Raw genomic sequence first — 15,869 nt, 5'->3', positions numbered from 1 at the left:
CGCCTTTCTAGCTGGCTGCGGAGACCGCCCGCCCTCCCGCCCCGAAATGCCGCAGTTCCCAACCGCCCCTGGTCAGACCCTCCGCGGGGAAGCCCGGAGCTCCGCCGCCGTGCTGTTAAACCGGGAGCGTCTCCACGGCAACGGGAAGCAGCGGCCGCGAAGGCGAGCGGGAGGGTCCAAACCTGGCGAGCGGCTGGCGGGTGGCGCCGCTGGGGCGGGCGGCCCCCGGCGGGAGCTCCCTGCGTCAGCGCGGGCCACAACAGCGGGCAGCCCTTTTCGTAGTGTTTGTTTGGTTTTGGTTATTATTATTATTTAACGTATTTTAAGCAGTAGACTGGAATTCAGTGTTCAGAATAACTTGGAATCAGCAAATAATTGGAAAAAAAAATAATAACCACACCAAATTATAGCAAAGGTGGATTAAAATACAATGGTTTGGCGTCCTGTTTGCCAGGAGAACTGCAGAGGCCTGAGAAATGAGAGCCCGCCAGGCAGCCCTTCGGCATGCGCGGGCCGGGGCGCCGCGGCGGCTTGGAACGGCCGGCGGCCCGCTGGCGCCGGGGGCCGGGGCGGGGGCCTGCGCTGGGGGCGGACAGCGACAAATGAGAGTTAAAAATATATATCAAAGAGTGCAGGGAATGGCTCATACAAATGACATGAGAGCTGGAGAAAACGGCCAGTAGTTGGAGAATTAAAGGCTCCGTGCAATTCAGTCTAGCAAAAATGATACGGGGCAGGGAGGGTGCAGATGGCGATAATTTCGGTATGTAGCATGCTTGTAGGGTATGCATCTGCCCTTAAAGTCTGATTACGAATACCAAGGTGCAAAGGCAGGTTAACAGAAAAATATGAGCTGAAAGGTAAAGACAGGTTTTACATACAAAATGAGCACCTTTATGAGCAATGAGAAGGATCTGCCCAGGATGGTAGGCATTTTTCCCATCTACTGTCTTTAAAATAAACTGAGTACCTTTCTGAATGACTTACAGATGTTAACTGCAAAATACAGGATTCATGAGCAATCATTTACTATTTTGTCACTAGTATTAATGGATGAGTAAGACATTTAAATCTTAAAACAATGGAAACTCACGCATTTGAAATCCACCCTGCGATTTCTCTCACTTTACAGCAGCAAACTTTTCAATGTGGTCAAGTCTTCAAGCACTGAGTTGAATGTGCACTTGATAGTTGTTTTGTAATGTGCGTTATGCTGTGATCATGGTGACCGAAGACCATGGGCACTGTGTCATGCCTTTAGCAAACAACTTTGCCAATGAAAAAGATGTTTCTGTTGGCCTGTTACCTGTAACCAGGAGGTCAGGACAAATCAACACAAGAAAACTTCTCTATGTAAGGATGTGGTTAAGTTGGACTTCAGGTAAAAAACATCGTTATGAGACTGTGCTCTTTAAGGTAGGAGAGAAGTTTTCAGAGGTGGTAAGGATTTTCTTGTAACAATGTAATGTCAAATTATATAATTTTATAAAGATAATATTTCTATTTTTCAGATAAACTGAATTGTTATTAAAATGGCTCAAAATAAAGCATTGAAACTGCATGGTTATTACAACAGACCTATTGCAGATGGCAGTTTTCAAGTGAAGTATGTAACCATTCAGGGGTTTTTACTAGAACGATGCATTGCACTAGTGTTTTAATACATTCCAGTTTTGAAAATTCTGATGAAGCTTAGTTACTCTTAAAAGTAGTGGATCTTCTTCAGGGAAAGTGCAAAACTAGTTATCTAATACTGTCCATAAGTTTACGTGGTGCATTATTGACCCAAATCCACTGCTGAGCTAGTTTGAGAAGCTTACAGCTTTTTTCATTGTGCAGTTCAGCAACAGAAGTTTTATAATCCAGGCAATGAGGATCTCCACAGGCCAGGCAAAGCTTGTGTTTGCTGAATCTTTTCTTCTATTCAACAAATTTGATACATATGTTACATATGTTTTGTATGTAAAATAAGTTGTTAATGCAAGGTATTTTGTCACCGCAGAAGCTTCATCTTTGTCATTTTTTTCTGTTTTACAAGTAACAGAAGACATAACTTCTTATTGTAATCAATCTGTAGTAATTCTGACAGCAGACGAGAACAATTCCTTTCAAACAAATCCCTTTGCATTAGAAAATACTTTCTGAAGAGTATGCCTATGCTGGTTATGTTCACACATCTGTGCATATCTCTGTGCCTGCCTGCCTTACATATGAGAAGTGTAGCACAACTGCCGTTGGCAGCCATTGCAGAAACCATCTTCTAACACTGCTGCTGTTGGACTCCTCTCAGCTTGTACCACGAAGCCAGGCAGACCAAAATGCCAGGGTATGTTTACAGAAGAGGCAAGACAGGTGAAAGGGAACAAAGGGAAGTGGGGGACAAATAATACAAGTTTCACTCTGCAAATATCTTGACAGGCTCAGAAGACATGGTATCCCATAATGATGATGATGATGATGATAATAATAATAATATATACATATAAAAGTACTGCAGCAGAGAGTCTACAGTGCTAGCAATCTTTCCCGTTAAAATATGCTAAACTGTGCTCAAGGTGAGAATGCTCATATGACTTCACTGCAGTCCTTTTGACAGCTACAAGTGTTTGCAAGGGCTATAGAGTTGGTACTCAGGTTCTAAAGCACACCTTACATGTATTTCAGGGGCAGTTGCTACGGGCAGGGTTTCTGCTTGCCCTTCCATTGGCCAAGCACCCACTTGCTATTGATGACAGATGATTTCTTAATTTAGTTTAAAAGGTATTCAACTTTTCACACCCTGTTACATTCTGCAACAGAAATTGGGGGAAAAATTAAGTGGGAATGACTGGGAGATTCACTTCACAAGCATAAAGTTTTACTTCAGAGTTTAGTCCAAGACAGTTGGTAGCACTGTTTGACAGCTGTCATGGCTTTGCTAGAATTGTGTGCTGGATCGTGCTGAAATCATTAGGCTGTATCTGCTATTGTCAATAAAACTTGAATCAGGTTGTGTAGACAAAGGAGGGCTTATATCTTTGCTGTCATTCTTTCTCTTCATTTCAGCTGGTATCCTTAGTAATTAGTAAACTAAGTGTAATGAAGAATGTACGGACAAATGTATGCCAGGCTATGTAACTCTTGCCATCTTTGCGACATAAATCTCGCTACGTACATGCTGCCTCCAAATGTCTTTAGTAGTTAAGAAAAAAATGCTAAAAAAAGAAATACATACGCACGATGTAACATTAAAAGAAACTGAGACCAGACACCATCTTGATGCTTCTACTGTTGCTACTATTATCTTGTTCAATGTATCAGGTGACTGTTTAAATTTATAAAGCATTACCTGAAGAAAATAAATCCTGTTGTAATTGATAGGCTTAGTTATATCTGTTTCATATTAAACTGAATATATGATTATATTTTCAGCTGTGATTCAAAACTGAAAACAGAAGAATGAGAATAAGATATAAAATACCAATACAGAAGTACTACTTAAATGTCTTCAATGGAATTTTCTTGGTAAAAATTCTGTTTTCAATTTCTTATTTAGCAACTTCAAACTGATAATTTAAAAATGTTTTGAATTAAAAGAGTAATCCTCCTTTCCCCACCCCCCGCCCCACCCCGGCTTTGTGTCTTATGCTTTAGACATTTGGTCTGTGGCTTTTATTTGACAGAAGCAATTTATTGAGTGTGTTATGTGAGTATAAATATGTTTTTTTCTTTTGTTTCAAATGACTGCAGGATAAATCAACAGAAACAGTGATAGATTATTTTTTTTTCACAAGGTGGCAGTATTGGATTGAAATGCATAGGGTTTTTTTTTGTTCTGTATATTTTTCATTGTTAGTATGATTATCAAAATAGGGGAAAATGTATATCATTATATCTACAATTTATATATCATTATAATTTATACAATTTATTTCTGTAGGTGTATGGCATATAGATGAATCACTATATAAATAAACTCTATTGATCTTTTCCTTATATAATTTTCCACACTGCATTTGGCCTGCATTTGGCAAGGGTTTAGATCCCTTAGATGAATATGTGGGTGAAATAAACACAGGTTGGAGCTTGGGCCTCTCCATATACATATTCCTTTTTCCCAGGGTGTCTATCAAATCGTTTCACAGAGAAGAAAGTTTTGGGTCACATAACAACAGTTGTGCCCTTAAAGAGTTGTCTGCATTGGCTATGCCAAGGAGCATCAGTTCGCAGCTGATGGGATGGGAACCATGCAATGCAGTAATTCTGGGATGAAGCATTTGAGATGGAAGTAATGAAAACCCCTGCTACTTTCCATATCTGTGCATAAATGGTAAAAGTAGAAATAGAAAACCAGCCAGTGACAAAGAGGGAGGATAGCATTGAGTCTGTTCTATTTAATGAGAGCTATATCTTTGTCCACATAGTATTTGTACATGTGCTACTAATTTTTGGCAAACAGGAAAAATCTGTAAACTTGTAATTGTTCTCTGATTTCATTGGGAGTGGTTCACATTGTTCAACTTAGTATGTTCTGTTTACATCTCATACGTTGTTACCATCTTCTGAATTTATTAAAATATCTCTTTTTATTTCTGTGACTGTAGAGAGCATAAATAATAATAATACCCTTTTATCATACAACTATTTCATCTTTTCAGTAATTGCATTGCAAAGATTGAATTTTTTTCTAGAATAAGTTTGTAAATGGAAGTCTCAAAAAAGAAAAAAAGAGAAGTGACAGTATGAATACATTGTGTTACAGTTTCTTCAGGTGAGAACCAGCTAGTGGCATATGTTTCTTGTCTGTTAGTTGGAATTGGATCTGTTATTACTTTTACATCAGCTGTGAGATTCCTTGGAAGTGTTGTGGAAATCAAATGTCTACTAGTTAGAGTAAGTGTAAATCAGACTCCAGCTTTCTCATAAACTGAAAGGGAGTTTTGTTTTTAATTTAGTATTGAAATTATGCAGAGTAACTATCTCTCAGTATGTGCTCATGTGCTTAGTATGTGCTGAAGAAATAAAAAGTTTGCCCCAAAATAGGGAAATTGAGAGTATGGTTATAAAGTTGTTACCTATGCAGACCTACCTGGATACTCCAGTTACATACAATTCCTGCCTTTTAAGGGAAAAAGACTTTAATTTTTAAAAATTACACTGTAACTATACATTCTTATGATCACTTTGATTACATTTTTTCCTTTGCCTTTTGTTTATTGTCACCCTTTTTCAGTGATCTGTTTTAGACTATGTGAAGGCTGAAGCAGAGAACTGTTCTACTGATTCATTTGTTAAGCACTATAAATACCAATTGCCACAGCAGTAAGAGGAGCCCAGGTACTATATCTAGACATCTTGTTCCTTCTTCCTGCTTAGGTACTTAGGGTACTTAGGTACCCTGATAATTCAAACAGGAAATAATGAAATGAAAGTTTTCTTCAGTGGAGCGTAGCTGCTTAACGGTGGCTTTTGTTCTTCATGTCCAAGACAGTTACGGCTTTGTCTTTAAGCCCAAAACGGTGAGTTGTGCTCTGCCGGAAGCATGCCTCTTAAACTATGATGTCACTTTCTAAGGGTTTCCAGGAAAAAAATATTTCTTACTTTTGTTGGAATGACTCTAAATAATAGTCTTGAAGGATTATACATGAGCTTCTGGAATTTTTTGTTGCATTGCTCACTTTCAGTATTATGTTTGTACATAATTTGGGGGTTTTATTTCAGTATATGAGTTTTCAAATCCTGGTGTTTGTTACCCAGATGGCAATACTGGTGTTGATACTCCTGAGGAAAGAAGAGATATGTAAATAAATTATGTGAAACTGCTGATAATTTCAAAATAGTTTCTTGCAATTAATTAAAAAAATGCTTTTAGTCAGTTCTCACTGTATGCTGTATTACTGTTGGTTTGAACTCAAGCATTCTACTTGTCAACAGACATAGAAGATGTGGAAAACTTAATTTGAGGAATTCAGATCTTCAATGATTTTAAAGGGGAGTGCATGATAATATATTTTCAGTTTCTCCTCTGCAACAAAACATACTCTTCCTGTTCAGGAATGTGGAATCAAGACTGTAAGGGACAGCTTTATTCCTTTTTGAGGAATGGCCTGTCCCTCTTTCCTGGACATCAGCAGAGGAAGGAGAAGGCGTTAGATGCTAACCTGTGTCTGTTAGCAGGTGACAACAGTACTCTACTATACAATTGATAATAGGAGTCATTGGTATCATGGCATGCAAAATATACTAATGAATTACTAATTTTATAGTTTGAGCCTGTATTTTAGGTCCAAGTAGAGATCTAATATAAGGAATATGTATCTTCACTTTTAACAAGAGGAAGCAACAGTAAATACCAACATAACTGTTGTCACTAGTAACTTCTGCTTTGAAGCTTTATTCAGTCATTTAATTTTTTTACATATAGCAACTCCAATAGCTTGAGCACTCCTCACAATATTATATGAAAGGTAATCTATACTGAATCCATACTGGTCCTGCTGCTTCCCTATTCCATAATTCCAAAATATATGGTTTGAGAAAACCTCCCCTGACAGTGGTTTCGTAAGGTTCATACAGTTCTCCCAATCCAGCTGCTATTCAGGCAGGGTATAGCGCAAATAAATTAGTTTTACTCCATCAAAATGCATCTATATCATCAAGATTTTTTTCATTAAATGTTAATTTATAATGGTGGAGCCCTCCTTGTTTTATGTGATAGTTTTGCATATTGAAAGATTTGAACTGTCAGGAATGATGCATTCTGGAGTCAGCTATTTGTGCTAGGAAAATTGGTTGAAAGATTGCAGTTAAATTTGTTTTATAGTAACTGTAATTGCAGTTGATCTCAACCTTAATTAAGTGTTGCTGAAGTATAATAAATGACGGTAACATCATCATTCACTGTGCAAGGTTTTGGATTTTGTTCTTAGGCTGGCTGTAGCAAGGGGAATGAGTTGGAGAAGCCTCACTTTTTTCTTGTTTTGCAATGAAACCTTTCAGTGGCCTAGGAGTTCTCCTCTGTATGTATTCCCTGCTACAGTGTCTATAAATCACACTGTGATCAGCTTGCCCAATTCAATTACTGCTGAAGGTGTATTTTAATGGGCTTTGCAAAGATGTCTAATCAAGGGCCAATATGAATTACTAACTCCCCTAGCCCAAAGCAACACGCCCTGGCCAGATTTGTGCTCACACAAGTTTGTATCACATTAGATATAGAATCAATTTTGGTTTTATGCTTATTATTATATGCCTCTGTGCTTATTAAAAATGAGAGATAGGAATTACTACTTCAGGACAGAACAGATGCATCTAACTATGTTCCCTGGCTCTTCGGGCTCCATTCAGGCTAATCACCTTGTGTCTGCTAGTGCTATGTATGTGATTTGGGTCATTTCATTGATCTTTTGCTTTCAACTTTCCCATTAGTGCAATGGCTATGACATGTCTTAGATCATTTTGGCAAATTGGTTAGAATGCTGCTGCTTGCAAGTAACCCTTGAAGAAACCTGAATATCAACAAAAGATCAAAGATTGTATGATCTGTCCACACTCTTATCAATATGCATATATCAAATGCTATAAATATTTATGAACAGGTCCACAATCAATGGAACAAAAGAATTGATTAAGTTATTTCTGAATATGGGAATGAGAATCTGGCTGAGCAGGTACCTCTGCGGAACATTCTGAATGCTGTGCAGCACAATGTAAGGAAAAAACCCCACAAAATATCACCACCAAATACATTGCCTCAACCAAAAATGTGTATAGCAATCAGAACTTTTAGAAAAACCCTCCGTTAGCAAGATATTAATTTTTCAAGATCTGCTGCTAATATCTGATGTGAGTGGGCAGATTCCTTGCTGTTATATGGAATATTATGGATGAGATTAGGCTTTTGAAGGACTATGTAGGAGCAGAAGTTCAGGTCACTGAAGTTTACTGCTGCTGAAAAAAAGATGAGTTGCCTAATATCTTTGACTGCTAGATATCATGAAACACTTGGTCTGCTTAGGTCACAATACTGACCTGAACCATGGACAAGCAGAGACACTATGAGGTCAAAACAGAGCTCCTACTGTGAGAGCATTTAAATAGGTATTGCACGGAGACTCAGAAATAATGCTGAAAGCCTCAAATGAGCTTGCAAATCAATACTGTCAGCACACATACTTAATTATTAATCATAGTAATTTTTGTGGCCTGGCAGCATGTAATTTGTTTAATTTGTTTCCTTTTTCAGAAAAGTCCTTTAAAGCATTTGTATAGGATCAGTTCTTCTAGAAGTTGTTAGCAATGTTTTTGACCAGTGGCCTGCTGTCTATGCTTCAACTTAATTCTGCATCATGAGCTTTTAATTACACTACAATTTAACAGTTTAATATGGTTTAATATGCTTCTATAGACCAGCTGTGAGTCTGTTAATATAACTTCTTGCAGAGGTGAGTTTCATAGTTCTGGACGAACGTTGAAGATAACTTACGAGTCTGAAAGAAAGTTCCTTTCAAAAGTGTATTTTAAATTCATATTTTTCTGAAGTCTATACTGTCCAGTGCATATGATGGGAAATGATACACAAGGGGGAATCATCCCCTGCAGAAAACTCTCTCTACTGAATACAGAGGGAAACTATGTAGCTAATTTAATCAACTAATAGCTAGCAGTAGTTGGGGTGAAAATGCCTCTGTGCAACAGTCTTTATACATATTAGAATTATCACATTACAGGATTTCTATTCTAAATGGAATGCTGTGGAAGATACAATGTCACACAGTGGGAAAGGAACAAAACCAAGGAAAATAGTACTCAGATCCCATGTTCATGCACAAAATCCAGTCTGAAGAAATGGTTTTGTGATGTCCCAAGTGATTCAACATACAGTATCGTAAGAAATAAAAAACTTGTCTTGAAGACTGTAATTTTTGCTACTAAATGGACTTTGGAAAACAATATGTACAATGTGTTTTCCACCAAGACTTGTTTTACAAATGCCAAAGTATTAATAATATTCATTATTTTGTCTTTGGTCACTCTGAAGCCTTGGCTTTTACTTGTTAGGTGTCAGTCATGTAGGCAGTTCTAAATTAAGGATACTTCAAGAAAACAGGAGTTGTGCCTGGTCGGTATCACAGGGACATTTAGTAGTAGTTTAAGAAGTAGTAGGTGTCTTGGCATTCTGAAATCCATGCTGGGCAAATCAATGATGACAACGGAAAGTGACAGTATATAAAAAGCATACAGTACATTTTCCACTTGTAATTACTATTCATTACTTACAGAATGTCAGCAATGTCTCCACCTGTTTTTATTATCTGTTTCCAGAGCATCTCCAGTACTTTACAAGACAGAAGGAATGAGCAAGGCATTGAAATAGGCTATGTGTTTCCTGAGATCAGTTCATGTTAGCATTTACATGTCTTAATATCAAGGGACTAGTTTGCATAGGACCATCAGATATCATCACCTGAGCTGGAGCAAAGTGATAAATATTGTCTTCTATAAACTCTCCAGTGTCAATAGTACTATCCAATGAGAACAAAAATTAAATGGGCAAAGGTTGTTTCTTGAGAATGCAGGACAGTAAATAATAGAAAGGATGTTGTCAAATGGCATCTAGTTTTGTCTTCCCTCACTCATCAGTTTGGAATTGTTCCCTGTTTCTACAAACCCTTGTCATTATTAAAAGATCACTCCAAAGTATAGAAAGCATTTATTTATATATTTTATCATATTTATAGCTACTTTAAGCTATGTAATAATTTATACTTTGTTTGTAAAAGCAATATAATAAGCATAGACTGTAATCTGGAAAATACCCATATCCATTTTGGGATGCATAATGCATGAAAATAGTGAAAATTTTGAAAATATTCTTTCAAGCTTTTACTTGTAAGGTAATTTCTCAGTTATACTCACATAAAAGCAAATTCCCTTTTGATTAAGTCACAAGCTCTGGAACATTTCCATACAAAAATATCAGATTTACTTAAGAACCATCTGTTTAGTTCAGATAATTTTAAAAATGTTATAGCTAACTCTCTGCAGTACACATTACTAATGTATTTGCTTTCTGGCAAGTAAATATCAGAACCCATCATAACATGCAGAAAGTTCTGAATATTTTAAAAGTATGTTCTTATAAAGATGCAATATGAATTCAAAAGTTGAAATTGTTTTTCTGAAAACTGTTCATCTGTACTTGCTTAGGGATGTGAAGAATATTTAAATATATGTTTTGAAAACAATGTTTTGATCTTAACTGCGATTACTATCAGCCTGCTGATTAGCCAGGTAAGAATAGTTTTAAGCAAAACCCCACAAAATACTAATATTCTGCTGGGGGTAAAAATCAGTTCAGTGCCATTTGGCTTTGGCAGGCTTTCTGAAATTTTGTAAAGCTTTCCATCAGTTTTAATTAGAAAATCAAGCACTGTCTGCCAACAAACTCCCGTGTATTCAAGGATCATCACAGATGTTGGTGTCCAAAGTTTGTTGTGTGAAATATTTGACCTGACTTGTGAAAGCAAACAGTGTTGCAAGGACAGGAAGTAGTTAAAGAGAATGTAAAATCTGTAGAGCAAAAGACCTCTTTTGTCCTCTACTTGTACAGAACCTAGTCCATGAATATGCTAAACCAAACAATACAAAATCATGAAGCCATGCCCCCCACATATCTATGAGAAAATTTTATTGGGTAAAAAGGAATAAAGCTTTCAATATCAAAACAAAGTCATATGAATAACGGCAGCAAGAATTGATTGTTCACTCCACGGACACCCTGAAAGTTGAGTATTGTCAAGCAGGCAAAATAATTTTTAATATCTCAATTTGTGAGGTTGAACATGAGAGTAGTTCATTTTTACTCAGGGAAAAGTATGACCTATTTTACCTCTTCCATATGTAGTACCTTCCCATAGAGGTATGCAATAGAAATATTCTGGCTATGGAGTGGGTCAGTTCAGTAATGAAAATGTTTCTTATTCATACTCATCTAATCCTCACTAGCGCAGTATGTGAGTGTCTTGTGATCTTCCACGTACCATCATTGACACCTTCTTGTCAGATGGGAAAGAGCTGTTATCCCCATTCAAGGAGTTAAGACCAAAAATCAGAGAATCATTTAGGTTGGAAAAAGTCCTTTAAGATCATTGAGTCCAACTGTATTTAGATTCACAGGGCACTGGAACACTTAACACAACTGAATTGCGTGACACTTGAAATAGATTCAAGATACTTCTGTAAATGTGGGTCCAAGTGACTTGCTGGAGATTACACAGCAAGCCTGTGCCAGAGCAGAGATTTCAGTTTGTGTGTGTCTTCAGGCACATGTCCTGATAATTCTCCTTTTTATTCTTCTGCATTATTATTCATAGGAGCCAGTTTAGCAGTCAGATTGACTCAGTCAAGAGTGAGTAGCAACACTTTTTTTTCTGTTTTTAACTCACCCTTTTTACTTTCTCAGATATTTTTGATCTCACTAACTAACTGGTCAGCTATTCAGAAACATCAGAAAGAATAAGATTTAGCCAAATGAATCATGAACTCTTCTGAGCATTGCTGTGATGCAAGAATTATCTGATCTGTGCCTATGACAGTCAACGAAGTGACTTCCACTGAAATTTTCATCAGGCTTTACACATTGTAATCATTAAGATATTAACATTTGGGCTTTAATATCTTTGTTTATTGTTCATGGCTATGGTAGTATGCTACAAAATTGTGTGTGTTAAAGTCCAAGGTACTATGCTGTTTACTAGCTGGTTAATAAAACTTCCCAATAAGCTGAACATTAGTTCCTGAGTCTCCAGAACAACTTGTTCAAGGTGTTGTAAATAGTACTGTATAGTATACTGCACTTTGAAACAGAAGAAACCTTCTATCCAGTTCAGTCAGGAAAAAATATTTACTAAACATAGCTGATACTTCTTTAGGCCTTTACCTTTCCTTCTAGTCTTTCTCTGTTTTATCCTTGTCTGTTGTACAATTTAATCTCAAAAAATGTCACTGAATCTTTATAAATATTGGACTTTTATCAGCTTTTCCAGGAAGTGTTGTAGTAGACATCTTTCCTTCTTGCTGAATGGCTCTTACTATTCTTTTAATGAAATTGCTTCAGTGGTTCAGGTGGAGTAAGCTTGAAACCCTAAAACACTGTTTGTCCTCTGAGCAGTGAGGTGACCTGAAATATCTTGAGAACTGGGGAATACATGGTTTTATAATGATAGCATTGTGAATTATTTTTTGTCTAAAACTTCCCTTTTCATTAATCATTTTCTGATGTTTATAAGTTTGGTAACTTCTTTTTATTTAGTCTAAAAGATTTCAATTTCAATTGCCTGCCACAGGCCGAATTTCTTATTTGGAGAACTTAATATAAAAGAAACATGTCAGTCCACAGGTGAATGGCATGCTTGGAACAGAATCTGAATTCTAAGCTTTATTTTTTTGTTCTGCCACCAGTATGCCAATGTTTTTCTGGTACTGGGGACCACAAGACTGGATGCTGTGCTCTCTCACAAGAGAAGAATTATTTCCCTGAGCCTGCTGACTGCACACCTGCTGATATATCCCAGGATGCAGCTGGCCTCTGCTGTGAGTGCACACTCCTGACTCATGCTCAATTTGTTTTCTAGCAGAAGCCCCAGGTACCTTCTGCAAGTGTGTTCTTCCCAGTTGCTCCCCCCCGCAACCTGTACTGTCAGCCCACTTATCCAGCTTGTTAAGGTCCCTCTGAATAGCAGCTCTGCCCTCCAGATTATTGACTGTTCTTCCTACATATTTGCAGAACTGCTGAAGGTATGGCTTATCCCATCATTCCTGTCATTAACAGGTGGTTAATCCTGGTATTGATCCTTGAGGGGTAACATAATTAACCGGCCACCACCTCAGCTTTATACTGCTGATCACAATCCTTTGAGCCAATTTTCCTCCCCATAGTCCTCTTATACTGTCCTTTTATCATCACTTTGAATATAAAGATATTATGGGAGACTATGACAAAGGCCACCTTAAGGTACTTAGTGGTCATTACTTTTTTAATTCCTACTAAGCCAATCATCTCATCATAGAAGGTAATCAAGAATGGTCACCCTTGGAAAAGGTGGCTGTTTCCAATGACTGGACTTCTTCATGTGCTTAGAAAGAGCTTCTGGGAGGATTTGTCCCATCATATTCCAAGAGTGTAAGGTAAGGCTGACCGCCATGTGGTTCCCCATACAATCCTTGTACTTTCTGAAGACAGGTATGACATTTCTTTCTCTGCAGCTATCAAGTCTCCCACACACACCATAACTTTTTGAAGATGATAGAAAGTGGCTGCTCAGTGGTATCAGCCAGGTCCACATGGATCCATGGGCTTGTGAACGTCCAACTTGTTGAAGCACTCTAGCTTCCTGTACCATGGGTTATTCTCCCCTCCTTCAAGACCCTCCTACTAGGCTCAAGGACCTGAGGTGCTGGAGGACAAATATTGCCTGTAAATACCGAGTATCTTAGCCTTTCCATGTCTTTTATCACTAGATTCCCCACCCCATTGAGCAGTGGTCCACATTTTCCTTAGACTTTTTCTGCCAGTCTACTTTACAGAAGACTTTCTTGTCACTATTCACCTCCCTCAATGTTGTAGTCCAACTCAGTTAGCCTCACACAGGGCACCAGTTGTTGCAGCACTATCAAAACTAGCTGGCTGCAACAAGGCTTTTACCATCACACATCAGGTTAACTTCAATAAGTAGTTCCCAGCACAGCCATCAATCCCCCACAAGGTTTCAAAAGTTCACCTACTGTCCATGCCATTTCTTCATCCTCTTCAGGCCAGTCCACCCTGCTTCTTGCTTCTGCTGCATCTAGAATCTTTCTTTTCTAGGCTTCTCTTCCAGCCAGCCTCTCCTCATCCAGGCCCTCTTCTTCTCCTAGGACCTCTCCTTGTCTCTCCTACATCAGGGGCATGTTCTCCCTTCCCTCTGCTTCTTCCAGGTCTCCCTTCATCTAGCACCCCTCTTCCTTCAGTCCTCCTCTTCCATACCCCTTACAGCTATTTAACTACTCAGCAGGAACCAGCCACAGCTGCACATTATCCATATCAGCCAACCCACGGCCCCTGAAACAAGCCCACTGCTGTATATTATCAATGTTAATTAAACTGCCTTCATTCCTCTACAATTCCTCTACACCTCAAGAGTTTCAGCTCCAGATGAACATTGGCTTTCCTGCATCCATCCCTGCATGCTTGGATGGTGTCTGTCTTTTCCTCCTGGGGAGCCTATTGCTATTTCCACCTCCTGTATACAGCCTTTTTGTATTTGAGACCAGTACCCAGCTACCCCAGTTTTGTGTTTGAGACCAGCTGACCATTATTCATACTAGCTTGCCACACTTGCACAAATTCCTGCACATCAGCATGGACAGTTCTTGCACTCTGAGGAGGTTGTCCTAGCAAATCAGTCAGCTCTTTGGGACCCCATTGTTCTTCATGGTAGTCTCAACGTGATCCTGCTAGGCAGATACCTGAGCAATCACTTACTTATTTTAGGATTTTGAAGTCCATAGTCTGAGTCCACAGATGACACCCTCGATCTTGCATTTCCAATGAGTTACTACATGTTTGTGAGTAACAGAACCAGCAGATCATCTTCTCTAGCTTGATTGTTGATCCTGTTTGTTTGGTTGATTGTTGATCACCTGCATTGACCCAGTATTAAAAACACACTGCAGAAATCTCCTGGCTTGCTTGCGCCAAGCCATATTGCCCTTCTAGCAGGTGGTTCCTGTGAGTGCAGCGGCCAGCAATCATGAGGTTTCCTCTTCCAGTTGCCTAAAGAAGACTTTGTGAACTTCCCCTTCTTGATCAAGCAGTCTTTGGTGGATACCTACTATGACATCACCTGCATTGGTTTGTCCTCTGATCCTTGCCCATAAACAATCAACTGGCTTGTCAGCCCTCCAAGAGCTACATTTTCAGAAATACAAAATACTTCAGTCAGTGTGAAGTAGCTTCTGCAGTTATACAAATAGTTCTATTCGGTCCTTGTGGGATGGTTCTTCACTAGTCTAGTGCATTAAATTGCATGCAAATCTAATAAACGCCTGTTCATGTTTCACTGGTTTGTTACAATTAAAATAATTACTTATGCACTCCCCCTGTTTTAAAAGGATATTAAGGATGTGATTATCTGGGTAAATGCAGCCATGTAAAAGCTGGACAAGTATTCTAGTACATATGGAGAGTAAGGTACTCCTGTAGAGTGATTCATCCTACTTTTCCTGGGTAGATATTACAGAATGACATCCTCTAGAAGCACCTTAAATTTTCTGGTTTAAGTGGGAGCCTAGCTGCACTACCTTATAGTTTCTACAACTTGAAATGGCTAACACTAGATTAATTGGATCACACTTCAATATTACATAGTCAAGAATTTAGGAGGCCCCAAATAAAGACACATGTGGAATCTGATTTTTTCCCTAATGCATCTGTATTGTAAAATGGTTGTCAATTATATGCTCACATACTGGCTTTCCACAATAGGCTAAAATCCAAATTCTGTAAAAATGTACTGTGATCTGTACCCTAATATTATTTTAGGATGACAAGAAGCAGCGCCTGTTGTCCTCAGTGACAGTTTGGCATGCCCAAGTGAGAGGAGAATGTGCTTCAGTACATAAGAAAAAGCTATACCATACTACCAATACTACACTACTACCCAGACCTGCACCAACATTCACAATAAAATGTACATACTGGCTGCTAAAATGTCCAGCAAGCACACAGATATTGAGATAATAGACATGTGTGTGTGTGCAATAAGATCATATATATAATTGGCAATACTGCCACATATGCTGCTGGTGCTTAACAAGATAAAATAGTGCTATAAAAATATCACTTTTAC

General features: G+C 38.4%; 1 protein-coding gene across 1 annotated transcript; it reads left to right on the top strand.

Moving 5' to 3' along the window:
* The first annotated feature begins 2,104 nt into the window (after positions 1–2,104).
* Positions 2,105–11,522, top strand: TSPAN19 (tetraspanin 19). Its single transcript, XM_040595128.1, is given in 9 exon segments — positions 2,105–2,352; positions 3,412–3,503; positions 3,612–3,685; positions 4,742–4,872; positions 5,701–5,779; positions 7,582–7,688; positions 8,723–8,866; positions 10,189–10,286; positions 11,462–11,522. Coding segments are annotated over 9 exon segments (810 nt in total). The 5' UTR covers positions 2,105–2,328.
* Positions 11,523–15,869: the final 4,347 nt, after the last annotated feature.

Source organism: Falco naumanni, chromosome 5 (genome assembly GCF_017639655.2).
Source record: "Falco naumanni isolate bFalNau1 chromosome 5, bFalNau1.pat, whole genome shotgun sequence".
NCBI classification, from domain to species: domain Eukaryota; kingdom Metazoa; phylum Chordata; class Aves; order Falconiformes; family Falconidae; genus Falco; species Falco naumanni.
Note: the sequence above shows the minus strand (reverse complement) of the source record. Positions and strands in the feature narration are given on the sequence as shown.